Genomic DNA, 26,195 nt, shown 5'->3' on the forward strand with positions numbered 1-26,195 from the left:
GCTGCCGTGATGCTGGTGGTAATTTTTGGGATGCAGCGTCCTGCCAGCTGAGTACTGAAGGTGCAGCCCTGGGACCTGGATGGAGACCGAGTGCAGGTCCTGGAGTGGCAAAGGCAGGATGGGGAGCAGCTGGGGGGCTGGTGATGGGCTCCTGGGGGAAACAGGAGAGAGGTGCCAGCTCTCCCACTGCTCTCCCCCACTCCAGCCTCCCCACTCTCCTTTTCCATGCTGCAGTCACTTGATGGCGTTGGTGACACGATGTGTGCAGAGCAGCCCCATGGCTGTGCTGGCTGCATCCCCATCCACAGGGGTTTTGCTGGGAAGAGCCCCCCAAGCCCTCCCTGTCCTTGTAGGGCTGGGTTTTTTGGCTGGCACAGCAGGCAGGGCTAATTGCAGGCTCCTCTGGACCCCTGAGATCTCTGGGAAAGGTGCAACTCTCCTGGCTGTCTTTATACAGGACATGGCACAGGGCTCTGCATCCCACCAAAGGTCTCTTAGTGCTTGTCCTGGCCCAGGTGGTGCAGAAATCCCTGATGGCAGAGTGGTTCCCATGGGAGCCATGTCCCCAGTCTCCCACAGGTGAGGGGCTTGGATCTCAACCATAGCTCTGCCCTAAGTCTCTGCAGCCAAGGGAGCTTCTGAGCTAAAATCACAGCTCCTGGAGCCCAAATTCACGCCTCAGGCAGCCCATAATGAATTCTTGTTGTGCCAAGCTGACAGAGAACATCTTCACCTTGTTATTTCCTCCTTTCTTTCTTCCCTAAGGCAAAGTAATCCCCCCCTCTTTAAGTGCCCCACCTGGCATTTAATCACCTCCCGATGTCCTGATGGCCTCTGCCACGTCCTGCAGAGAGGGGACCCTGTAGCAGGTGGAGCCTTGACAGCTCCTGACTTTCCAACATCCCTGTTGGCACGGCTTGGAGCACCCCGGTGTGGAATGGGCTCCCCTGGCTCAGGCAGGGCTCCTGTGTTGGAACAGCCGAGCTGGACGTGCTCCTGCATCTCCTCATGCACCCCAGGGATGCATCCCCTGACCTCCCTGGGCAGCCCCTGGCGTGAGCAGCACTCGAGGCAGCAGGAGGGGAGGATTAAATCGGGAATGGCAGAGGTTGTTGGCTGGGATTCAGAGGCGTGCCTCGGGATTACTGCCCTCCATCACCATCCTTGCTGCTGTTTCCTTTGCTCGGTTTCCCTGGCTGCTCTCCCCCATCCCAGCCAGCCCTTCTTGCTCTCCCTACCTCTCTCCCTTTTTCCTCTCTTAACGCCGTTTTCCTGCCCAAGTGCTCGTGGGGCTCGTGGCCTTGATGTCTGCTGCTCACGTCTTCCGTGGCATTTGCATATAAAGGTGGTTTTTAATAACGCAGGACTGGTAGGAAATGAGAAACTGATGTATTTCAGTGCTTCTGGCTCCTCCTGGGCCTTGTAAATCACTGCACAAAGCACTGCAGAGCCAGCCGGGGAGAACTGCTGCCTAGCAACTTCTCCCGATGCCCCGGGGGAGCGGGATGTGGCCCTGAAAGCCACCTGAAAGGTCTCCTTTAAAACACTCGGGCTTGGGGGAGAGGAGCTGGAACAGAGGAAAACCTGCTCGGGGAAAAGAGTTGGAATGTAATTGGCAGAAGGAGCCACTTTGCATCTGAATGTCTCGGCTGAGCACAGCGTGGGATGAGTCAGCCTGTGCAGGAAGGATCTGTGGATGCGGGGCAGCACCTCCCCGAAATGCAGCGAGGATGAGGATGCCTGACTGCCTGCCTGCTCTTCCTTCCCACAGGATAAAGGAAAACTCTCAGGATCTTAGCCTTATCCTGGAGAAAGTTGTCATTTTGGATGGATAATGAGGAGCAAGAGGGATAAAAAAAGGGTGTTAATCTGTTCTGCCCAGGCTCCAGCAGTGTGAGAGCTGGGGAGATACACGAGTGTAGATCTCTGGAGCCACTTGTCTCCAGCCAGGCAGGTTTGATCCCTTGTGCCAGCAGAGATATGAGAAATGGGTTTACCATGTGTGTTCCCACCAAGTCTTGCTCTGTCCCCATCCCCTTAGTGGAGCCACCAAGCCCAGGTCTCGTCCTTTCCAGTGTCACTCACCTTTCTGTCCTCAGAACTGCTAAAAAAACAACATGAGGTGACAGTGGCACACAAACATTTTGGGCACTTGGTGCTTCTCATTCACTCTCACCTTTCCACCTCTCTCCAGCTCCCCACCATCGCCGACAGACCCCCGGGAAGATGCCAGGGCTGGTTAACTGGGCGACCCTCTCCCCGCTGCCCCTCACCACGTCGGAGGTGACATCTTGTGTCAGCGGCTACGCCTTCGGGATGACAGCCCTGCTCACCTACCACAACCCAGACCCCCAGGCTTTGGAAGGCAAGTTTCAAGGAGTAAAGCTTGGGAAGGGAACTTTAGAGCCAGGCATGTAGCAGTGGTGGGTCTCTGTGCATGCCTTAAACCTTCAGAGGCTCGTAGGAAGAGCAACCAAGTGTATTATGCCCGAGACTGATTTTTTAGGTGTGAAAAATCCCTGGGAAGTGCCAAGAGGGTGCTGGCTGGTGGGTCCAGGGAAGCAGCTGGTGTTGCTAAAGCCCCTCCTGGCTGGCAGGTCTCTTTGTGTTCCCCTTGGATGAGGGCACGGCCGTCGTGGGCTTCGAGGCGGCCGTGTCCCGGCGCGTGGTGACGGTGCAGATCAAAGACAAAGCAAAGATAGATGACACCTGCTTGGACAGCTGCAGCCTCCCCAGTGGAAGAGGTGAGGAGGTGGAGGGTGTTTTAGGGAATGTGGGGGAGAAAAGGATGGCAAGAGGAACGGGGAGGTGGTGGCAGGGGGCGGCTGGCTGGCATATGCCGTGGCATCGAGGGGGCTCCTTGTGAAAGGCTGAGTTGTTGTGGTGCTTGTGTCCCTGCCAGAAATGTCAGTCTTATCTGTTTTGGAAAGCACTGCTGCTTCTGGGCAGCCAAAGGAGTGATGCAGAAGGCTGGGGCTCTTTAGACAGTGCTGATGTGTGCAGTGGGGGCTGCTTCGGGTGTTTGATCCAGAGATGGGGGGAATGTGTTCCACTGTTGTGCCACCATGTCTTCCTGGTGTGGTCCTGTCTCTGTGCAGGAAGGATCCTGATGGATGAGGACCTGGAGAGGATTGTTTTTGTGGCTAACCTGGGCATGATTCCTCCCCTGGAAAGCATCTCCATCTTCATCAGCACCTCCTCTGAGCTGCAGACTACGCCCAGTGGGGCTGTGAGGGTCCTTCTGCCGGCTGTGTGTGTCCCCAGGGTCCCCCAGCCCAGCCTGGAGAATGCCAGCAGCCCTTCCAGCCACCAGCTCCAAACGTACGGAAAACCAGGGGTGGGCTCTGGCTGGGACTGATCCAGGGGGATGCAGGTCTGGCCAAGGAGGACTTTGTTGTCACCCTGGGAGGCTGGAGAGCTGCTGCAAGCTCTTCTTCTGGCAAACCTCTATCCTGGGGGGATAGAACTCGTTCACAGGGTTTATTTGGGCTCATCTCACTGGCAGGGACAAGCAGCACTGTGGATCAGGGAGCCCGGATCAAGGGAGCAGGTTCTGCCTGGCTCAGCTGCTGGAGAGTGAGGCCACCAACCCCTTCGAGTACGAGTTCAGCTTCCACCTGGAGATTCGGGGGCCGTGCCTGCTGGCAGGTAGGAACACCAGTGCCATCCTGCTGCACTGGGATGGGCTATCACCTCCTCAAGGCAACATCCACACTCTTCCTCCTTCACTGCCCCTCGGTGTGGGATCTATTTTGACAAGTTAGCTCTGCTGAGGTGGATTTACCAGCACAGGGCTGATGCCAACACGGGTTCCTGTCCTCTGCCGCCCTGTCATCTCTTCTCCCTGGTCTTCCTAACCCTCAAACCCCAACGGCACCTTGGTTTTCCTGGGCAGGCGTCGAGAGCCCCACCCACGAGATCCGAGCAGACGCCAACCCCTCGGCTCACTCCGCCAAGAGCATCGTCATCACCCTGGCCAACAAACACACCTTCGACAGGCCCGTGGAGATCCTCATCCATCCCAGCGGTAGGTGGGCTCTGCTCCCTCTCTGCTGATCCTGGGACCCTCATCTGCAGCTCTGGGCACAGCTGGATTAGCCCTGGTTTTGTGAATATTGTCAGGGTTAGGCTTCCTTAGGAGGTAATTCCAGACTCTCTCAAAGTGCTCCCCAAGCTCAAGGATATTGCTGTTTTTCCAGGCTGCATCTCTGCCAAATGCAAAGTTTGGCCAAGGCTATTCCTCACTCAATTCTTTGCATTTCCAGAGCCCCACATGCCTCACATCTTAATGGAAGAAGGTGACATGACACCTGCAGAGTACGAACGACACCTGAAGGGGAAGAATGATTTCATTAAAGGCACTAAGAAAGACCCCAGTGCCGAGAAAAAGGTGAGAAACAAAAGCTGCAGGTGTTAGCTGAGGCTTTCCCTGGACTTGGAGCTGAGCTAGCAAATGATTCCTTGTTGCCAGCACCACTTATTACACTTCCCTGTAAGCTCTGCAAGATCCTCCTTCGGAGAGGGGCTTGTGTGAAGGAAGAGGGGAAAATTCAGCAGTGCTGCTGGTAAGCTGAGTGTGGAAGGAGCTCTGAGATGGTTATTGTGTGTATAATTAGTGCTAGTCTAGCATAGCATAATTAGAGAGGTGCATTGTGATAGCATTAAGGGTATTATAATTATTGCAATGACACAGAATAAAATATTCTTTTAATTGCTCAGTAAATGTTTACTGTTTCTGGATATCTGTCAGAGAGAAAGAAGTGATTTTGCTTGGAATAATGAGCTGAACTGGAGACAAGGTAGGAGAAACTTCTCTTTGTTCTGCTGAGCAGCAAAGAGAAAAATATCTGCGCTGGGATTTGTGCCTTGTCTTCCAGCAGTTCTGAAGGAATGAGTGACAGCCCAGAACCTCAGCGTGTCTGGGAGCAGCTCAGGGCCCTCTGAGTTTCCAGGGTGGGCGTCTTCCCCTAAGGCACAGGTTGTGCTTGTGTGACCACAGCCCGGGGCTGAAGGTGTCAGCGCCTGTTTTGCACACACCAGAGCTCTCTGTGCACCCAGAGCTGCTCATTTCTCCCTGAACTCCTTCTCCATATGCCTGATCCTGGGCCCTGCTTGGCAGAAATCCTGGACCTGCTGCAGGGATGGCTCCCTGTGCTCCTGTGACTTCTTCTGTCACCAGAAACCTGTCAACCTTCCTCTCCTTCCCTTTGCCCTCCACTCCCTCTCCCAGGGCTGGGACTGCGTGTGCTCCTCTAATTGTGTTGAGTGTGGAACGAGGTGGAACTCCCACGCTACGCCTTGGATGCTCCCTAATTATTCCTCTGTCTTTAGCACGTCAAATTATCTAAGTGGGGATCATTTCCCTGCAGGAAACCCATCTGTTCCTCAAGGGGGCTGGGAAACAACTGTAGGGAGCAGAGGAAATGCCCAAAATGTCTGGAGTGGATGATGGACTGGAATTGCTGCTCAGAGCAGGACACTGGGCACCTCTCAGCTTAAATTAAATTAGCCCAGAAATTTCAGCAGTAGATGATAATTAATTTTCCTCCTCTGGTTTGTTATGCAAAAGGCTTGGATGCTGTCAGCTGCAGGGTGGTGGGGATGGATGCACACTGGAGTCAACTCTCCTCAATATGATCTGATTAGTTTACTGTAATTGGATAATGGGTGGAGGGGAACGAAAGAGAGGTGAGGAGGAGATGTTTTCTTTCTGGTTGACTTGTAGTAGCAGCTCTGAAGCTGTTTTCTGAAGGCTTGCCTGTTAAATTCCCTCCAAAGTCAGTGAGAAATCCCAAAACATGGGCTTAGCCCAAGCACACAAGGATTTTATGTCATGGATCTCCAAGAGCATTGGAGGGATGGACCACAATTCAGTCCTTGGACAAAGGCAGCAAGGATCCCCCTGGTCTGAAATGTGATAAACCAGGAATGATGGCATATGGCTGAAGGAAAATGAGGATAGAAAAAGCTCTTTGATTTCCCCATGTCTGATTAATTTATACTCCAAAGTACGAGAGGATGAGCGAGAGCTGATGTGGCAGCGAGGTGCCTGTTCCTGTGAGTGAGACCCGTCTTTTCACAGGGTCAGAGCAGCAGCACTGGGGCAGCAGAGCTGAAAGCAGAGCTCTTGCAAGTGTTGATCCTCAGGGACTCTTGAGTTAGCGAGTTACATAAAATAAAGGCGGGTCGTTGGGTCGTAGATCGAGGAATGTGACTCATGGCCAGGGAAAAACAAGCCTGGTTATCTGGGGTCTGATTTACTGCCGGTGAAACCAACGAGAAGAGCAGTCAGAAAGAGGAGAAAACAGGCAAATAAAAAAAGCTGAGGACTGAGCTGCTGTTGTGGAGCGTGTTTCCACCCTCAGACCCAGGGGTGATGTGGGGTGGCCGAGCTCCCTCGAGAGCAGCTGAGGCCGTGAACCCACGACAGCTTGATACACACGTAATAGCACATTATAAACCCATCACAAGGTGTTTTCACCAGTTTAATTTTATCCCATTTGTAATGAGTACTTGAAATAGAAGGAGGGAAAATGCAGAGCCATTAGAGCTGTGTGCAGTGCAGAGACAGATCATGCGGGGTCCATTGAACGGTGGCCACAATGACCGGTTTGACTCTCCAAAGCCTTTCAATCCCTACAAAGAAAAGTGATAAAAGAGCTGGGCAGAAAAAGCAGCAAACCAGAGGCAGCAGGAATGAACTGAAGCAGTGAACACAGCACACCGGCTGTATCTCTTGCTTCATTAGTGAGTGACCGTGGAGAAAAAACTCCGGTGTGCCTCGGTGGGATGCAAGGCTGTGCTAATGAACCAGGTTTAAGGCTGTGCTAATGAACCAGGTTTTCGGGAAGGATCTAATGAAATGTTTGCAGAGTTGGTTTTGCAAGGTGCTGCGTAGGGCCAGGTCTTTTTGATTTCTCCCCCAGGTTCTCATCCGAGCGTGCAGCTGCTCTGTAGAATTCCAGAATGGTTTGGGTGGAAAGGGACCTTAAAGACAATCCCATTCCACACACCCCCCCCCCCATAGGCAAAGACAACTTCCACCAGACCACATTGCTCCAAGCCCTGTCCAACCTGGCTTTGAACATTTCCAGGGATGGTGAATGCTTTTGTATGTGCCATGGGCCCTGATTTAGGCTTTCTGCCAGCTGTTGTCCCCTGAGCAATGTGTGACTGAGGAGGCAGGAATTCCATTTACCCACGGAGCAGCTCCCCTGGAGGTATGAACAGAACAACTTCAGTGCACCCTGAGCCTTGGTGTTGTCACCTCTGAGGCCAGAACAAGCAGATTCTGGCCTGCAGAAGGCCACACACTTACATTTTCAGGCACACAGCCCTACTCTGATTCCAGTGCAAGTGAAATGGGGCAGAAAAATCAACCTCTTGATCTTTGTCCTTCTTTCTTGCAGACAGAAATCATCAGGAAGCGGCTGAACAAGGACATCCTCCACCACCCCATCATCATGCTCAACTTCTGCCCTGACTTGAGGACTGTTCAGCCAGGCCTTCAGGATGCCCAAGGCGAGTTTATCTTCCTCATAGACCGGAGCAGGAGCATGAGCAGCGGGAACATCAACCGTGTCAAGGTACCTGCGGGAGGGGAAGCACCTGCATGTCAACAGAGGATGAATTTTAGAGAGCAGTGGGGGTGCTGAGTGCTGAGGAGTGTTCATTATGAGGGGATGGGGGGTAATTATACACTGTAGCTTTAGTCGTCTCAACCATGGGGCTTGTTAGGTACCTGCAGTGAAGCTCATTCTCCTGTTCTCTTCCTCATCTTCCTATCAGCACATCAAATGCAAAGTTGTTTTCTTTCCCTCTCTTTGCTAGCATGTTTTGTGCATCCCTTCTCCAGTTCCCCCTGTCTCCAGGAGGGCTTTGGGTGATTTCTGTCTAGGGGACAACCCTCCAGGGTGCTCCAAGGGGAGCGATGTGCTGACCATGCGTTAGGAGATGTTTTGCTGAGGGGCACCTCTTGCCCCCCATGAAACATCCCTTTTCCAAACACAAATCAACAGCAGCAGCCTGGTGGAGGGTTATGGGAGATGTGCTGAGACCTCTGGATAAAAAAGGGGCCTGGAGAAAGGCTTTGTCAAGATGTTTTGTGGGTCTGAGGTTCCCCTGTCAGATGTGACCCTTTATCCCGCACCAACCCCAGTGCAGGACCGTGCACTTGGTCTGTTGAACCTCATGAGCTTCACACAGACCCACTTCTTGAGCTTGTCCATCTTTAAACACATCTCCTTTCCCATCTGTCTCTGGTTTCCATGGGAACTGCTGGAGGACAGACACCTCCGGCAACAAGGATTGGGATGCTGGGGATCCTGAGGATGGCTGTGGCAGGTCCCCTGGGATAGGGAGGCTGTTCCCAAAGGGATCAGGATATCTCTGAGTTGCACCCCCTTCCCCCAGGACCTTTAGGAGTCTGGGAATCTCTGCCCCATGCCAGATTTTTGCTTTCCAGCTCACAGCATGGCTGGGTTAGGGCACCACAGTCTCTGCAGACTCCATGAAAGCTGGTTTGTCCCATGGGGATGGAGACCCTTGCAGGGACAGACCCCTTCTCTGGAAGGTCCTGAGCTGGGACTCCCATTGCAGAGGTGCTGTAAAAACAGGAAAGAGAAAATATATTTCGTTGGAGATAGTGGAAATTTCAGAGGAGATGCCTCAAGGGAGAAACCCACTGTCCTTCTTTTGAGTCTCCCATCCTTGTTTGTCACTTGCAAACAAAAGTCCCTTGCAGGAAGGGCTCTTCTTAGTGGGTTTGGGTGGGTTTTGCTTGATGGAAACTTCTGCATCGTCCTCAGATGGCTGGATGAGTGAGGTGACAGGGCTTGGAGCTATGCAGCCACAGGGATGCACTAAGGGATGAGATGGGATGGCTCAAGTGGAGCAGGAGGGCATCTGGCCAAAGCAGCTGGGGTGGAAAGTTCAGAGGCTTAAATTCCCTGCAGCCAGTCCCTTCCCCACCCTGATGCAGCCAGGGAGAAGAGCCAGGCTGTGATGGTACATCGAGCTTGCTGGCAAAACTACACTAATAACTGGGAATTGACTTTTCTGGAAGCAAACATCCCTCCTTATTGAGTTGCTGTATAGATACTGAGTGCAACAGGATCAAGATCAATATTTACCATAAGAAGCAATAAATCTTCCTGGTTGCTGAAACAGCACCCAGGCATCGGTTGCCCGCTTTGGGAAGTGCTTCAACAGAAACATTTGGAAATTTGTATTTTTTTCCCTTGTAATTAGTTCCAAGATGGGATGTCAGCGCTGAGATCTGGAAGAGCCAGCATCCCAGGAGCCATCTGGGAGCAGTGGTATAAATACACCCTCGTAGGTTTGAGATAACAGCTTGGATTAAAGCACTCCAGAGCCTGTTAAAGGGCAGCCCTGTTCTTGTATTCCCCGGATTTTCAGTGCTCCAGCTCTGCCGTGCTGAGTCTTGCAGGAGCTGGGAGCTGGGCTGACCTGGCACCACGTCCCTGGTGGTCTCAGGCGGGTTCTCTGCGTACCCTCTGTGGTCACTCGGTCTTTGCCACTGCACAGGCCAACACAGGGTGGCTGTTCCTGCTCATTTGACCTTGGCAGCTCCTCCTGGGACTGGCTCTAGGGTTTCTGCTGCCCTCGGCAGACTGGCAGGAGTCTGCCTTGATCAGCATTTAAAAAGAACCAAGCTGCTCTTGAACGCTTTGCTTTACATTTTGCTTTAAATAAACATTTTGCTTCAAATTGGCTTCCTCTCCTGACATATAATTGCTCCTCCAAGCTCAAGAGCATCTTGGGCAGCTCTTGCCCAGTTGCTGCTCTCAAAAGCTCTGTCCTGGAGTTGTCCATGACCATCACAAATGTCTGTGACAATTCAATTTGCTCTTCCCTTATGTAAAGCCCAGGAATAGGCACATTAGATAACCACCTCTGGTAAAGAAAATAGCTTTAAACTGTTGTCTCCCAGCTATTTTAATTGAAGCCAGCTATGAATACAAGAGAATTGGGGATGGGGGAGGCTTTTCCTTTTGTGTAACTTGGAGCTGTTTGTTTATTTTCTGCAAGTTGGGGCATTGAGATGCGTTGCGTGTCGCACTTCTCAATTTCACACTCTGCTTCTCACCCACCAGCTCGGTGCTGCAGCACCGTGTTGCCAGCACAAATTGAATCCCTTAAAAACAAACACAAAAATTTGTTCAGCTCTTTGTTGGTCTTTTTTTTTTTTTTTCCCTCCAAAGACTCCCCATTTTCCTCACCGCTTTGGGTCCCAAATACCATTCGGGGCCTTCGGAAAGAGCAGCGTCCCCGTTGCAGGGCATGGGAAAGAAACAGTTGGTTTTCTGGCAAATGCAGGTGGGAATAAGGTGGGATGGCTCCAGGCAGAGCTTTTACTGGTGAAGCTGTGGCAGCCAGAGAGAGTCCTGGGGTGATGATTGTTTGTTTTCCACCCCCAGGATGCCCTGTTGGTCATTCTCAAGAGCCTGATGCCAACGTGTCTCTTCAACATCATCGGGTTTGGATCCACCTTTAAGACCCTCTTTCCTGCCAGTCAGGCCTATTGTGAGGTGGGTGAACCCACATTTCACAGAATCACAGACTCACAGACTGGTGTAGGTTGGATGGGACCTTAAAGCTCATCCCATTCCACCCCCTGCCATGGGCAGGGACACCTTCCACTAGCCCAGGTTGCTCCAAGCCCTGTCCAACCTGGCCTTGAACACTTCCAGGGCTGGGGCAGCCACAGCTCCTCTGGGCAACCTGTGCCAGGGCCTCACCACCCTCAAGGGAAGAATTTCTTCCTAATATCTAATCCAAACCTACCCTTCTTCATCTTAAGGCCATTCCCCCTTGTTCTGTCACTACATGCCCTTGTAAAAGGTCCCTCTTCAGCTCTCTTGGAGCCTCTTTAGGTACTGGAAGGGGCTCTGAAGTCTCCCCAGAGCCTTGTCTTCCCCAGTCCAGCTCCCTCAGCCTGTCTCCACAGCAGAAGTGCTCCTTGGTGCTCGGAGGGAGCTGCTGCTGACAATTCCACTGCTCCTTTGGGCAGGAGAGCCTGGCCCTGGCCTGCAAGAGCATCAGGAGAATCCGTGCTGATATGGGCAGCACCAACATCTTGTCCCCTCTGAAGTGGGTCATCCGTCAGCCCATCCACAGGGGCCACCCCCGACTGCTCTTCCTGCTGACAGAGGGGGCCATCAGCAACACGGGGAAGGTTCTGGAGCTGCTGAGGAACCACTCCTGCTCCACCAGGTACAGAGGGATCACCCCTGCGGGGCCAAAATCCCGGCACAGGGAGGGACGTGCTTCTCCTTGGACACAGCCCCATCTCACACACGTCCCCACTTCAGAGGCACAGGCAGGAGAGATTGCTGCTGTGAGCCATGGGAGAACCTCAAAGGGTTTGGAACAGATCCCAGAAGTTCAGATGCTTTTTAAACAATCAAAAGCAGGATAATTGAGCTGACAGCTTCACAGCTCTTGTCTGATGCTTCCTGCTAGGAGAGATTGACATGCCAACAATCTTCCTTGCCTTTTTTTGTTTTTAATTTTTTTTTTAAAAGCACATCTGGGGCTGGCCCCAGCTGCTTCCAGGATGGGGCTGTGCAGAATTGAATATGCTGAAAGGGAGCAATGTAAAAAGCAGCTAATTTGTGCCTCGAGCTCCCAGCCTGGCTTCCCAGCCCTGATCACAGGCTGTTCTGGTTTCTCCTCTGCTTCTTTAAGGGACACAAAACGTAAGAAAAATGTAAGAAATCCTCATTCCTCTTCCATCCCTCAGATTTCACAGCTTAGCAGGGAAGCTGCTCTGTGGGTTTTTAGCTACATGGAGGTCTAATTGCTTCCCAGCTGTACAGGGCATCCCATCCCTTGCTCTTACAGAGGCGTGGGATAAATGTGATCAGCGTTAGAGTGTGGTCTCAGGTGACCCTGGAAGGCAGGATCATGTGCATGGCCCATCTCAAAAGAAGATCAGAGCCTTATCTGAGAGGGCTATGAGGCTGGCCTAGGATTTGCAGCCAGCTGAGGATTAAAAACCCCTAAGAGAAAAGCCCCTCGTGTGGATGCAATTTGCTGCTGAAGGTGGTTTCTCTCTCAGTGATCCACTGCCCTGACCAAATGCCATATCCCACCCAGCCCCATCCTTCTGGCTTCCTGCCACATTCATCCCCACCAGGCACTGCCATTCCTGCCTGGACTGCAGCTCAACTTCCAGCCTTCAGCCCAAACCAAATCCTGATTCACAGAGCTGGGAGTCAGGGGAGCAGCTCCTCCTTCCTTGAGAAAACGTTTATTGTAATCGTGAGCAGAGATAATTACTGGATCTTTAGTGCTATTGACCACAGGCAGCAGGGAAAAGAGGTGAACTGGCAGCAAAGCAGCTTGTTTGTGTTTGCAGAGGAGGGCAGGGCTCGGGGTCCTGCTGGGAAGCCCCTGAGTGTCACTGCTGAAGGCTGGTCTTTGGGGAAGGGGTTTGAGCTCTGCTGAGAGGAGGGGGCTGGTGGTTCATAGAATCCCAGAATGGTTTTGGTGGGAAAGGACCTTAAACCTCATCTCCTTCCACTCCCTGCCATGGGCAGGGACACCTTCCACCAGACCAGGTTGCTCCAAGCCCTGTCCAACCTGGCCTTGGACACTTCCAGGGACAGGGCAGTCACAGCTTCACCACCCTCACAGGGAAGAATTCCTTCCCAATATCCCATCTAACCCTGCCCTCTGTCAGTTTGAAGCCATTCCCCCTTTTCTGGTCACTCCAGGCCCTCATCCAAAGTCCCTCTGTAGCTCTTTTGGAGTTCCTTTAGGCACTGGAAGGTTTCTCACCCTCCTGCCAGCCACCTCTACGAGGAGCTGGTTTGATTTCCTCTGGCCATAGCAGTGGGATAAAGCCGGGGGGATCCTCTGCCTGCAGGGAGTGGATGAGCTGCGTGGGGCTGGGGGAGATGACTTGTCCCCTGGGTTTTGATTCTCCCTCTCCCTTTGCAGGTGCTACAGCTTCGGCATCGGGCCAAACGCCTGCAGGAGGCTGGTCCGGGGTCTGGCTGCCGTGTCCAGGGGCAGTGCCGAGTTCCTGGCGGAGGGAGAGAGGCTGCAGCCCAAGGTACAGCCCCTCGCTCCCCAGGGACCGGCCCTGGAGGCTCTAACGATGCTCTGGTTCAGCGAGGGGGGAGGCCACGGCTCAGAGCGGGTTTATTCCCCATCCCTGGTGCTGCCTTTCCACCTCCCCACCCCCGGCAGCAGGTGGGCGAGGCGGGAGGGGATGAAGGAGCATCTCCATCTCCGGCTGTCGGAGGGAGTGGGAGGGTGTGTTTACCCTCTGCGTGGGGCTGGGGGAACGCGATAGCCGCGATACAGCAGCTCTGGCTCCAAAGGCAGCTGCTGCCTCACACACCGGCGAGGGCAGAGGGACCGGCATCGGAGCAGCCAATTAGTTTTGAAGTCAGGCCCAGCCCTGGCTTTGCTCGGGCGAGAAGGACCCGGGGTTTGAGGGAGAGGAATGCGCTGCGATGGCTTTGCACATTCAGCCGGCTTTAAAGCCTGCTCGTTTCCACTCTCCCCGTGAAGAGCAAACCCGTGTGCCTCGGATTCAGCTCTGTCCCCTGCCGAAAGCACAGTGCCCAGCTTGTCGCCCGCTGCATGACTAGACCCGGAGGGAATTGGGTCTTTAGCTCCTAAATATCTCTAAAAAGCCAGCTCCTGCCTTCGTGATTTGAAAATGAGGAGTTCAGCAACCCCCACGTCTGCAGGAACCTGGAGCACGCAAAAAGCTCTGTAAGACAGAATGGCATCAACATTTCTGATGTAAATTAAAAGCAAAGACAGTGAAGAGAGAGGGTTTTTATCGAGCTATTAATAAGAGCTTTGCAGGCTGTGCAGCTCTGTGCCTTCAGCAGTCTGAGGCATCAATTAATGGCCTTATAAAGCACAGCCTGGTGTGTCTTCCCAAGCCTGTGAGAAAAAAACAAGGAACAACAGGGAATATTCGAGCTGTTCTGCCTCAAAATCCGGTGTTCACTTCCCCTGGTGTGCAGAGAAGCTCATGTGGATGGCTCCCTGACAGGTTTGTCCATGAGCTATTCACGGATGTTGGTCTTCTCCACATGTATGATTGGTAGAGCGTTGCTGATCTCCAGCAGTGGCTTGTGCCAGCAAGGAGCTGTTCCAAAAATATTGGTGCTGTCACTCTGTGTGTGAATGTCATGGCTCGGGACAGGGATGGGGCTTGGACAAGTGAGGATCAACAGCTTTTCCTGGGTGCTGGGTGGGAGCAGGGGATGCTGCAAGATGCTTCTGGCCACAGGCTCCCACCTTGCTCTGAGCCGGCAGCACTTGCAGGATGAGTCCCGTGTTCCATCAATACCTACCCCTGGTAAAGAATCATGGAATCACAAAGTCATTTAGGCAGGAAAAGACCTGTAAGTTGAGTCCAACCATTAACCCAGCACTGCCAAGTGTGACCATGCCGAGGGGCTGGGGGTGCTGGGAGGGGTATGGAGTAGAGCAAGAGGGAGCAGGCTGCCAGGAGAGGGTAGGAATCAGCTGATGGGTTTGTTTGAAGAAATCTTCCCCTTCCCTGCAGCACACAGCACGTGCACCATGGCACACACAGCATGCAGCTGCTTGTTTCCCCTCTCCCCTCTGCTCCCTGCCTCAGCTGATCAGGTCCCTGAAGAAGGCGATGGCGCCGGTCCTGAGCGACGTGTCCGTGGAGTGGGTCTTCCCCGAGAGCACCAAGGCCTTGGTTTCCCCTGTCAGCACCAGCTGCCTCTTCCCTGGTGACCACTTGGTTGGCTATGGCGTCATCTGTGATACCTCCCTGTACCTCTCCAACCCCAGATCCGTGAGTCCATGGGGCTGTCCCACGAGTGTGGGGCTGCCCTGGAGGTGAGGGGTGTTGGGGTCTGTGTACACGAGTGCCTCAGCTCTGCACATGGCCAGGAGGTGTTTCCTTCTTCCTGACTCTGTCCTTAAGAGAGGTGGTGGATGAGACTTTGGGGTGCTGGTGCCCAGGGGCTGGGATCTGGCTGATGGATGCGCTGGTGGGACCTGTCCCCTCCCTCTGCTTCCCCACAGGACAAGCGGCGGTGTTACAGCACGATGCGCTCCCAGGAGTCGGGCAGCTCTGTCTTCTTTCACTCCCAGGAGGAGGGAGCAGACATGGACAGCTGGAATCACTCCAGAGACTCGGAGGGCTCCTGCCCTGCCGAGCGCTCCCCCGACCACCTGGGGGTGGGCAGAGATCCCGGGGGAGAGTCGGACACGGACACGGGTCAGAGTCCCCTCCGTACACGCGTGGGTGTGATGGCCCTGCCTCCCTAATCAAGCTCCTGTCGCTGCTTCCCCGATTTGCTCCCCTGATAAATAAGTGTCTTCAGCTACAAAGAGCCAGAGGAGTTTGCAGGAGGGATGACAGATCTCCTGGGGCTTGAGCGAGTCTGTTTGGTTTGGATGTTTTATCCAAACCTGTCAGGAAATCAAGGGGAGCCCTGGAGAGCTGGATACCCTGGAGATTTTCAAAGCTTTGGCTTTGACCACATAATTATTTACAAGCTTCCCAAGCAGTGTGTGAAGGAGTACAGTGAACAAATGGGTAGCTCTGCTAGAGCATCCCTGCACCTGCAAAACATCTTCCCAGTCAGGAGAGGGGGGGAATGGATCCCAAGCCCTGTCCCCAGGGTGTCCCCCCTCCCCACCATGGTTTGAGTGGGTGTTTGTGTCAGCAGCATTTGGCATAAAGCAGCTGGGGAAACCTTTGTTACTCACGGGATGTTATTCCCTTATATTTCGAGAGGAGCTGTGCTGTGCATCCCCTCAAACTTGTCAAAAGCAATGAGAAATCATGTCTTTCCAAGGCAAATTTTACTCTTGCTCTGACAGGAGGATGTCTGCACTAATTAAATTTCATTAGTAAACCCTTTGTCTTCTCCAGGGAGGCTTGGGGAAATGCAGTCAGGCTTCTTCTGTCTGAAAACTGCTCAGACGAAACCTCCCCAGCCCGCTCTCTCAACATCCACAGGAATTTTGAGTGTTCCCATTTCCTTTTGTGGTTTCATTAAAACTTTACAGGGCTGGGGGTGGCCCCCTCAGTCCCGGGAGGACCCTGGGGTGGGCCCTCTCTCTCCCACCATGAGCCAAGGGGGGATGGCACCTCTGGAGCAGGGCTGATCCTCTCTCCCACATTCAGGAATGGATGTGAAGGGTTCCTCCAGGAGACGAGCATACAGCACCACCCAAATCGCTGACCACAAGCCTGGCAGGAAGGTGCCCACGGCCAGTGATCCCAGCACAGCCCTGGTGAAAAACCCCCTTCGGAAAACCCACCTGCAGGACCTGCAGCAGGTCAGCCCCGACCCCTGGCAGGTGGATTTCCAGGTAGGTGATCCCTGGAGAGGGTTTACCTGCAGGTGGAAGCCAGCAAGGAGCAGCAGGAAACTATCAGAGCCAGGGAAAGGGTGTGGCTCACACTAGTCCTAAAATATATAGATAATAGATACAGTTCTGCAGCATATCACAAACACGTGGGAAACGAGCCAAGCAGAGAGCAGAGTGCCATCCTGATATCCCACAGCAGTCCCTCCCCGTGGGAGCCCAGCTTTGCCCTGCTAAATTCCTCTCCCCTCGCCCTGAGTGGCCTGTGCTTCACCTCGCTGCTCCTCTGCTCATTCTTATCTCCCTGCAATTTGGGATTCAAACTCACTGCAAGGCTGTGGCACTTCTGTGCCTTGCAGGGAAAAGGAACTCAGTGCCAAAACAGATTCCCAGCTGGATCCACAGCCTTGTGCAGCACTAGGGCGAGATGTGGACCTGTGTGATGATACATCTGCTGAACAGGGTTATGTCCCCTGCCCACAGCAGGTGAAATTTGGGAAGATTTTACAACTCATCTATGGGAAGGGTGGTTTTCTCCCATCCTTGGCATCACTGGGATGCTCTGCTCTGCAATCAGCATCTGCAGGGCTGGAAAGACCAGCAGCACTTTAGTTCCCATGGAAACTCAGAGTGAGGGATGTTTGGGGCTTTCTTTTCCCTTATGCTGCGGGTTAGAGATCGTTGGGAGAGGGGTGGGAGGTGAGATCAGGGGGTGAAGGGGAAGCAGGGCCAGTGCTCCACAGGGAGGGATGAGACCTCTGCCTTCCAGCTGCAGCAGGGAGGGTGGTGAACGTGAGCAGTGGTAGGTTTTAGGGGTACCAGTAATCTTCCCTGTTCTGGAAAGGTCCACAGAGCATCCTCCTGCTCATGGGATGCTCAGTGCGAGGGCAGGGATGGAAACGACTCCCTTCTGGAGGGCAGCAAATGGTTAACAGCATCCATCCTGCTCTTCATTAAATGCAGCCTGCTTTTGCTCTCCCTCCTGCTGCCAGGGCTCCCAGCAGCTCTCCCAGCTCCCGGTCCTGCTGCCAGGGCTTGACATTTTCGGGGGTGTGAAGGCAAGCCCTCAGCTCGTCTCCACACGCACCGTGCTGGGAAGGAAAGGTCAGTGCCAGCAATGGGCAGCCTAAACCCCCAGCTCTATTCCCAGCTGGCTTCCTCTGGCTGGGAGGAGAGCTCAGGCAGGAGAAGGAGCAGGTTTTGAATGGAAAGGGTCTGGCAGGGGCTTCTTTGAGCAGTTTGCTTTTAAATATCTCAATATTAGCTCGGTAAGTAGCTCCTGGAGCTGTCAGCCTCCCATTTCTGCTGGTGGACTCATAGAGCACCAAACATTATGTGGTGATGGAGGTCATGTATCATCCAGAGAAAATATTCTTTCATCCAGCATGGAGGTCCACCACTTTCTACCATCTCTGTCCATCACTGGGGTTGTGCTAGGAAAATAGAGAGTCTGTCAGTTTTAGGGGACCTTCCCACAGCCCTGGGGACAAGAATAAAACCCAGAGCTTGCAGAGGGGAACATCTGTGTGGGATGTGACACCAGAGGCGCTGGAGTGGGGGATTCATGTCTCCTGAAAGTGGAGAAATAGACTCATTAAAAAAAAAAAAAAAGATAAAAATTCCCTTCTCCCATCCCCTGCTCCTCTCTCCTTTCGTTACTAAGCAACTGGTCCTTGATCTTTCTGTCTCTCTTCTTTCCTTTGGTTCCCAAGTGAAGTCATTAAAATGTCTGGAGGGATGAAAATCATATTTCACCTTCTGCATGTCTGGGGAAGGAGCCCCTGGGGCCAGGGTCCCTTGGGGACGGACACACTGCAGGTCTGATGGAGGGCTCTGGGCACGAATTCCAGCCAGGGGTGGGCAGAGAGGGAAGGACTTGTGTGTGTGCAGGATTGCATCCCGTGCTGGGGTCGGGCAGGGAGCAGGTGGGATCAGAAGGGACAGAGCAGGTCCATGCAGGGACCAGGGAGGACAGAGCAGGTCCATGCCAGGGATCAGAGAGAACAGAGCAGGTCCTGCCATCAGCTGCAGCTGATCCAGCCCTAACATCTGCTCTGCTCTCAGCCCTTCCCAGCCAGCCCTCATGGCTCTACCACCAGGATCCGTGGCACAGGTGCCAGGCGCCCGTCCCTGCTCCACCACGGCTGTGTGTCCTTCTGCCACGACGCCAACTCCCCGCCAGTGCTGGACGGGCTGCAGCAGACTCCAGGAAGGGGCTTTGAAGCACTCGATGCCAGTGTGAGCCTGCGGTCCTCGTCGGACAGCCGGAGCCCTGGGGACCCGGGTAACTGGCGGAGCAGGAGGGCTGGCGTTGCTCTGAGTGCCACCGGGCGAAAATTAGGGAGGATTAATTATGCTTTCCTGCTGGCGGTGGGGAATTCAGCTCCCGGGGATGTGATTAATGATCTGCCTCTCCCCTCTCCGCAGAGTCTGCCCAGCATCCATCCCTCACGTTGGAGACGGAGACCTCCTGCGAGTGGGAGCCACAGGACCTGGACATCGGCGCTGCCTGCGGCTCCCCCAGGACCCTCTGCAAGGCGGTGGTGAAGGGGCTGAGGAACAACGAGCCCGTGCAGTGGGAAGTTCCCTTTGACATCCGCCCTCTCCTCCGGGAGCGGGAGAGCCAGGGGAACGGGGACACAGACCTGTGGAGTGAGACCTTCCACCACCTGGCAGCCAAGTCGGTCATCCGGGACTTCGAGCAGCTGGCCGAGAAGGAGTGTGAAATCGAGCACGGTAACACACTGCTGGCTGCAGGCACACCCTGCTGGCTGCAGGCACGCCCTGCCCGGCATCTGGGGGGCTTTCCAGCAGCCTCAGGAATTAAAGCAAGAGCTGGAAGTGGTGAAATATTAGGGAATGTCTCACACAGCTCCCAAATGATAGCTCCCTCCAGCTGCCTTGTGTTTTTCTCCTGCTTCTGCACATCAGCGTGCCTGAGCTTGTGCTCCTTCACACTCCTCAGGAGCGGGGCTCAGTGATCCTTGTGGGTCCCTTCTAACTCAGTATATTCCATGATTCTATGATTCCTCTGCTTCATGCATCAGGTAGCATGGGTTTTTTTTAGGAGCTGGGAGGAGGCATCAAACTCTGAGGATCCAGCAGCAGCCACACATCAGTGCTCTGGGCTGCACGTCCCTGGGTCTTGTCAAACTTCTCCTCCATGAAGTGTGTCTGGGCATGTAAAATAAGAGCAGAATAAGCATTTTAGGCAGAGTTTAGAGCAGTACAGGGGTGCAGTCTCTGCTGGGTCTGGGAGCTGGGTTCAAGGTGTGGCCTGGACTCTGAGCCTGGTGTCCCTCCCTGGCAGGGTCCGGGCGGCGGTACCAGCTCAACGCTGTCCACACCAGCAAGGCCTGCAATGTCATCAGCAAGTACACGGCGTTTGTGCCAGTGGATCTGAGCACGGGCTCCTACCTGCCCACCCTGGTCCAGTACACCCACATAGGTAACGTGGTGTGAAACGTCCTGGGAGGGAGAGTGTCACTGAGAAACCTGGCTCAGGGTAAACCCTGTGAAGCCACAGCTCAGTGCTGCACCAGACTACATACCCGAGGCCATGGCTGAGCCCTTGGTGGTAAGAACCTCTTCCCATGGCCAGGGAAAAGGTCCACTCTTAGTCCTGGATGCCCAAAGATGCCCAGAGAACCACAGAATGATCTGGTTGGAAAGGACCTTGAAGATCATCAGTCCCACCCCCTGCCATGGGCAGGGACATCTCCCACTAGCCCAGGTTGCTCCAAGCCCTGTCCAACCTGGCCTTGGACGCTTCCAGGGATGGGGCAGCCACAGCTTCTCTGGGCAACCTGTGCCAGGGCCTCACCACCCTCACAGGGAGGAATTCCTTCCTAATACCTAATCTAAACCTGCTCTCTGTTGGTTTGAAGCCATTCCCCCTTGTCCTGTCACTACAGTTCCTGACCAAACGCATCATCCTGCGGGTTTTGTTGCCATAGTGTGTGTGCCAGTCCCTCTCTAACCCTGGCCATTCCCTTCTCTCGTGCCAAGGGGCAGCATCCAAGCAAGGCAACCAGAGGAGCCTGAGCTCAGGAAACAGAAGGCATCGTGGCCTTTCCCCTGGACGTCCCCAGTCAGCCTGTGGCCAGAATGGAGACAATAGATTTTACAGCACAAGTAAGATTCCCTGGGGTTTTGTCTCCTTCCTGGTGTTACAGATCTCAGTGGTTTGGAACATCTCTGGTCCTTTTTAATTCTGCCTTCTTCTTCGGATGCATTGCTCACCAGACACGTGTCTGGCTGGAGCTCATCTCCTCAAATGGGGAAGAAGCTTCAATTTTACCCTGAAACCCTGAAATCACAGGTCATGCTGCTGACAATCCTTGGAAGTTAATTGGCAGCCGTAACAGAGATAACACGGGGGATGAAACGGGTGTAATTAGAGGCAAGGGGATGTGAGACACTTGCTTTGTCACCAAATCCTCCACTAATGAAGACGAGTTGGACTGGACCTTGCCTGGCACTGTCAGAGCTGCAGCTGAGTTAACGTGGCCCTGATGAGGCTCATTGCCCCGATGATGCCGTGGGGAGGGAGAGCAGCCACCACAGCGGGGGCACGGCAGGGGTTTCAGCTGGGTGGTGTTCCTGATGTGGTTCCTCCATTCCAGATGCCGAGGAGAGCAGCCTGTCCCCCTCCAGCACCCCTCCCTCCTCTGCCTGGGAGCGTTGCCGTCTCCCTGAAGGTAGGAAAAGAGCTGGTGGCACTTGCCAGGGTGCAGCTGCATCAAGTCCTCTTGGGTATTTGGGCTCTTGACCAAATATTTTGCTGAGGTTTGGGGGGGTTTGTAAAACTTTACGACCTATTTAGGCTTGTGAACACAAGACCTGACTCTTTTTGGGGTACAAAGGATGGAACCTGATGCAGCTGTTGGTATAAATCTCCCCCAGGCTCATTTTTAAGAGGTGTGGGAGTTTTATTATCCACACAGGAAAAATGGGGCAAGGGGAGAGGAAGGATTTTGCCAAAGACTCAGCAGATGGACAAGCCTGCCCATGTCCCAGGACACCGTGCTCCCTTTCTCCCTCCTGTAGCACATCATTTACCCCCAGCTCTGTTTCTTCCCAGGGCCACTCCAGAGCGTGTCTGCTTCCTCTGCACAAGCCCAAAAGTCCATCGAGAGGCTTTTTGCTGCCAGGTATGGACCAGCTCAACCTTAACAGGTGCCTTTTACCTCCCTAGGTCTGAAGTGAACACAAGTGATGGGGAGAGAGAAAGGACGTCCAGGGACAGCAGCCAGAGCTGGGACCCAGCTGTCTGGGGACAGGGAGGGCTTTTGGAGGAGAGGGTGGGAATCAGGAGGAGCATGGAGGTTACAGTCACCTTTTTATCCTCCTCAGGCTGACCCTCAATAAAACCAGGCTGCTGGTTCGAGCTGCCAAAGGGTTCATGAGTAAATCTCCAAACAGAGGGAGCAAAGCCAGCTCTGAGGGTGACAATGAGAGCATGAACTACCTTCCCCTGGTGAGCAGCTCCTTCCTGGGTCTTGTTGGGGTTGCGTGGTCATTGCAGGGGAGCAGAGGGAGGATGCCCCCGGATCTTTCCTCTTGCTGTCCCTGACAACCACGTCCAGTGGTCTGCTCAAAGACAGAGAGCTGCTCCACTCATCCACACCTTTTCCCTGAACTTCCCACAAGTGGTTGGTGCCTCAGAGCTTCCCTGTGTGCCCACCATCCCTTGCAGGTGTCCCTGCAGCTGGCCTGTGGTGCCTTTCTCCTGAACTCAGCCTTCTGCAGTGCCGTCAACATCCCCATGGAGAAGCTGAAGTGGACGTCGCCCTTTGCCTGCCACCGCCTGTCCCTCAGCCCCTCCAGCTCCTACAACACCAAGAAGACCAGTCCCTCCGTGGAGCACAGAAACTTCGGCTCCAGCCAGCAGCTCCTGGTGCCTGATGGGCACGGGAAGAGTCCCACCAGCAGAGACACCTCTCGGGGCGCGGTGCTGGAAGGCCCCGGCAGCCACAGGGAGGACAGCGGGCGCCTCCGGCACTCCTCGGGCAGCGCGGTGGAGAGCAGCTCCAGAGCCCTGACAGCCGAGAAGGAACCGGCCCCCCCGGCCATCACCATCCGCCGCTTCTCCTCCCCGCAGAGCGCGCTGGGCTCGGCCGAGTGGGAACCCGACAGCGGCCGGGGCTGGGAGGCAGACAGCTCCGAGGTGCAGGCACTGCTCCTCCACGTGGAGCTGCAGCGGCAGACGGAGCCCGAGGGGATGCTCTGGGCCACGGCGGTGGCCCTGGCCTGGCTGGAGCACAGCTCAGCTTCCTACTTCGTCGAGTGGGAGCTGGTGGCTGCCAAAGCCAGCCTGTGGCTGAGCGGGCAGGACTTCCCGGAGGGATCCAGCCTGGCCACGGTGAAAGCTGCAGCCCAGCAGCTCTTCGTGCTCCTCCGGCACTGGGATGAAAACCTGGAGTTCAACCTGCTGTGCTACAACCCAGGCAGTGTGTAGAGAGGGTGAGGAGGGAGGCTTGGGCCGATTACTGAGGGTGCAGGAGCAGGGATCAAACCTTAAGGAAACACCTCCAAGCCTTCAAGGAGCTCCTCAGCTGCAGGGCTATGTGTGTTTATTAGAGCAAACCCTGTGAATGGAGCAGTCCAGGCTCCATCCTGCACTCAGCAGTCGGAGTTTTGCCCTGGGAGGGAACCTTCAGCTGCTCTTGCTATTTATTTTCAGCTGGAGCAGCACTTCCAGCTACAGCAGTTTCCTCTGATCCTGGTTCCTTCTGGTTCCCAGAGCAGATCTTGCTGCCTACTCCACTTGCCCTGTCCGTGCTTGGCTGCCTCTTCCCAGTCCCAAATTGCTGCCAAGCCCCTGCTGCAGCCCCCCAGCCCTGAGTCCCTGCTCTCCTGAGGCTCCTGACTGGCTCCTGCCATCTCAGATGGCTTCCAGGGAAGATTAACATCTGACAACATGCTCATCACATGGATCAAAGGGAATCTGGGCTGGGAATGACCATCTGAACAGCAGCCCTGCTGTCACAGCCAGGAGGATCAAGCCCAGCCACGCACCAACAAGCTGAGCCAGTTGGAGAGTGGGACCAAACCCCATCCCATCCACATGGTGCTGGGCTCCCTCAGCCCCCCTGCAACCCCAGAGGGAGTTTGTGAGACCCCTTGCAGCCAATGTGTGCCTTCAAAGCTTCACAGGCAGAGCAGGGGCACCTGGGATTGAAGGATCAAGTGCCTATGGAGGGAATCGCACGTCTCTGTCTCTGGCATGGCTGTGATGCCCGTGGAGCCCATCCAAAGCCTGCTGCCTTTCACTCCTTTCCTTGACATGGAGCAGCCTTGCCATGTCCCACCAGGCTTCTGTCTTGTGTCTGCATGTCTGGGGAGCAGATGGGAGGGACAGTGGGGACCCTGAGCACCCCTCTGGTCTCTGCGCTTGGCGTCACCTCTCTGGGGTCCCCAGGAGCTTCCCTCTGGTCTCTGCTCTCAGTGTCAGCTCTCCAGGGTCTCCAGGCAGATCCCTCCAGTCTCTGCTCTGGTGTCACCTCTCCTGGGGTTCCCAGGACCGTGAACAAACTCTCTGGTCTCTGCTGTGGTGTCACCTCTCCGGGGTCCCAAGGAGGATCCCTCTGGTCTCTGTTCTCAGTGTCAGCTCTTCAGGGTCCTCAGGAGGATCCCTCCAGTCTCTGCTCTGGTGTCACCTCTCCAGGTCCCCAGCTGGTGATGCTCAATGGTGCTGCAGGTTTGCTGGCCAGGTGCCTCAGCACAGTCGTGTTCTCTGTTGCAGAAGTGTTGTTGTCCCAGTAAATCACAGCCTGCTTGACTTCCCAGTGTGAGTCTTTTCTTTTGGGGCTGGTTCTTGGTGGGTTTCCCTGGGGACACCTCAGCTGGCTGGATAGTTGTGTGGCTGTGCAACAAAATAACACACCCCCCCCCAAAAAAAAACCCCATCTTAATTTAGTGCTTGAGTTTAGATCCGGATTTCAAAGCGGAAGGTGCTTCCTTTGGGTTTTGAGGAGCTGGGTTTTGCAAACCCCACGTTGCAGAGCACTCTGTAAACCCATGTTTTAAACTCTGTAAATCCAGGGTTTTAAAAAACAGGGGAAGTTTGGTTTAATTCTTCTATGAGGCAGAGATGGAGCAGAGAATTCCTGCTGCTCTCTCTTATCAGGGCTTTCAGCAATTTACCCTGTCACCTGGGTCATTGTGAGGATGCCAAAAACCCACACCTTCCTTAATTAGCAGTGTAATTACAGGTATTAATGAAGCAGCCATCACGTTTTCCAACCCAAAGCGGGATGTAGGAGCTAAGTCACCCCTTATTTTCCTCTTGGCAATCAAGGACCTGCTTCAGTGCCCTCCTACTTTTGGTGACCTCTGTATATCACAAAACCCTGACAATTCTGGGCCAATTTTACCCCTCTGGACTCCATCTCCGGAGAGGGAGTGGGTGTCCCAAAGAGGGGAGATGGATGTCTCCAGCCACAGGGTCTCCAGAAGATCCCCCTCAGCATTCCCTTTACATCCAAGGGGATTTTCACCCCATTAAGTTATCGCCTTAAGGAAGGGCGCTCCGGTGCTGTTGCCAAGGTGACCGCAAGTGCCTAATTAAGAGAAATTAGTTTGGATACAGTTGTCAGCTGTAGCTTAACAAATAAACCTCTTTACGCTGTGTAAATAAATATTTGCACGGGGAGGGGGAGACCTCCAAGCCCCGGGCAGCATCGTGCCAAGGGGCGTTTTGGGGAGATAACCGGCCAGATTGGGGCAGCGCTGGTGCAAACCTGCAGCCCTGGGGTTGTGGTGGACGGTGGGACCCCACAGAGACCCCTCCGTGTCCCCACGCCGCGGAGGGGTGATTTTCCTGCCCAAACATCCCTCCTGCCACGGCCGCGGCTCCTCCTCCGCAGGGGCTCATTAGCCGGGAACCGGAGGAGCCTTTTCGTGCTTTGAAGGGTTATGAAACCTGCGGGAGAGGGGGAGGACGGGAGAGCTTAAAAAAGAGCCGTCGTGTGTCGTGTGTGTCCCCCCCCCCCCGCCCCACAACCGAACCATCGCCTGCCGAAAAGGGCTGGCAGCCGTTCCTGCACAGATTGTGCCTCTGCCCCCGTCCCCCGCCAACCCACCGCCGACGGGCGATGCCTCGGGGTGGAGAACTTTGCTGGGAAACGAGGTTTTTAACAGCGTTTGCCATGTGTTTGTGTGTGTGTGTGTGTGTCCCACTGCTGCTGAGGAGAGTGGGGAGGGGGCAGAGGCCACGGTGCAGCCACAGACCCACCGGAGCATCCGCAGCTATCCAGGGGCTGCTCCAGGTGCTTTCAGCTCCTGATCTCTCCAGCAGGTGCAACAGAACAACAACGCCTACTGCGATGACGGCGTGGGGGGGGTCCAAACCAACCCTCACCCCCAAAACCTGGGCCACCGAGCTGCGTGGGGTTGTCTTGTACTAACTGCAAAATAGTTTTGCTCCGGGGATGCGTTTTCCCCTTCGATTTTTTTCCCCATCCCAGGACCTGGGCATGCCGGCGGGGGATGCAGCCGGTTGGTGCTGTGGGCTCCACCGCTCCTGAAATAGAGCTCAGGGGCAGCTTTCGGGTGTCGGAGGCATCTGAGTGAAGTCATGTGGATGTTATGCAAGACTTGATGATAGGTTGTAAACAGCTATTAAAGTGATTGGCAGGCCCGGGACGAAGTTTTTGGGGGGAAGGGGGGGGAAGAAAGGGGAAAGATGAGTAATAATGATTAAAATAATTATCAAATCGAGACGTTCCATAAATTACAGGAAAAGTTTTTGCGAGGAGGGAGGAAGATGAAGAAACCGCATTCGAGCACTTCCCTGAGCTGGGGGTTGGGAGGATGGGACAGACACTGAGCAGGTAAAGTTT

General features: G+C 54.4%; 1 protein-coding gene across 1 annotated transcript in view; it reads left to right on the forward strand.

The window, feature by feature from the left end:
• VWA5B1 (von Willebrand factor A domain containing 5B1) overlaps window positions 1–23,943 on the forward strand; it is a 27,065-nt gene extending 3,122 nt beyond the window's left edge. Inside the window, exons 2-22 of the mRNA XM_029962380.1 lie at window positions 2,195–2,365; window positions 2,598–2,711; window positions 2,970–3,337; window positions 3,516–3,648; window positions 3,896–4,027; window positions 4,266–4,390; window positions 7,410–7,586; window positions 10,440–10,550; window positions 11,033–11,235; window positions 12,967–13,081; window positions 14,636–14,821; window positions 15,055–15,250; window positions 16,166–16,353; window positions 18,415–18,634; window positions 18,778–19,086; window positions 19,661–19,806; window positions 20,442–20,484; window positions 20,976–21,050; window positions 21,434–21,503; window positions 21,706–21,829; window positions 22,049–23,943. Coding sequence (XP_029818240.1) covers window positions 2,227–2,365; window positions 2,598–2,711; window positions 2,970–3,337; window positions 3,516–3,648; window positions 3,896–4,027; window positions 4,266–4,390; window positions 7,410–7,586; window positions 10,440–10,550; window positions 11,033–11,235; window positions 12,967–13,081; window positions 14,636–14,821; window positions 15,055–15,250; window positions 16,166–16,353; window positions 18,415–18,634; window positions 18,778–19,086; window positions 19,661–19,806; window positions 20,442–20,484; window positions 20,976–21,050; window positions 21,434–21,503; window positions 21,706–21,829; window positions 22,049–22,810 — 3,936 coding nt within the window. The 5' untranslated portion in view covers window positions 2,195–2,226 and the 3' untranslated portion in view covers window positions 22,811–23,943. The remainder of the gene's footprint in view (window positions 1–2,194; window positions 2,366–2,597; window positions 2,712–2,969; window positions 3,338–3,515; window positions 3,649–3,895; window positions 4,028–4,265; window positions 4,391–7,409; window positions 7,587–10,439; window positions 10,551–11,032; window positions 11,236–12,966; window positions 13,082–14,635; window positions 14,822–15,054; window positions 15,251–16,165; window positions 16,354–18,414; window positions 18,635–18,777; window positions 19,087–19,660; window positions 19,807–20,441; window positions 20,485–20,975; window positions 21,051–21,433; window positions 21,504–21,705; window positions 21,830–22,048) is intronic.
• The last annotated feature ends 2,252 nt before the right edge of the window (window positions 23,944–26,195 follow it).

The sequence above is a fragment of the Manacus vitellinus genome, unplaced genomic scaffold, assembly GCF_001715985.3.
Source record: "Manacus vitellinus isolate BGI_N305 unplaced genomic scaffold, ASM171598v3 scaffold_46_pilon, whole genome shotgun sequence".
Classification (NCBI taxonomy): Eukaryota; Metazoa; Chordata; class Aves; order Passeriformes; family Pipridae; genus Manacus; species Manacus vitellinus.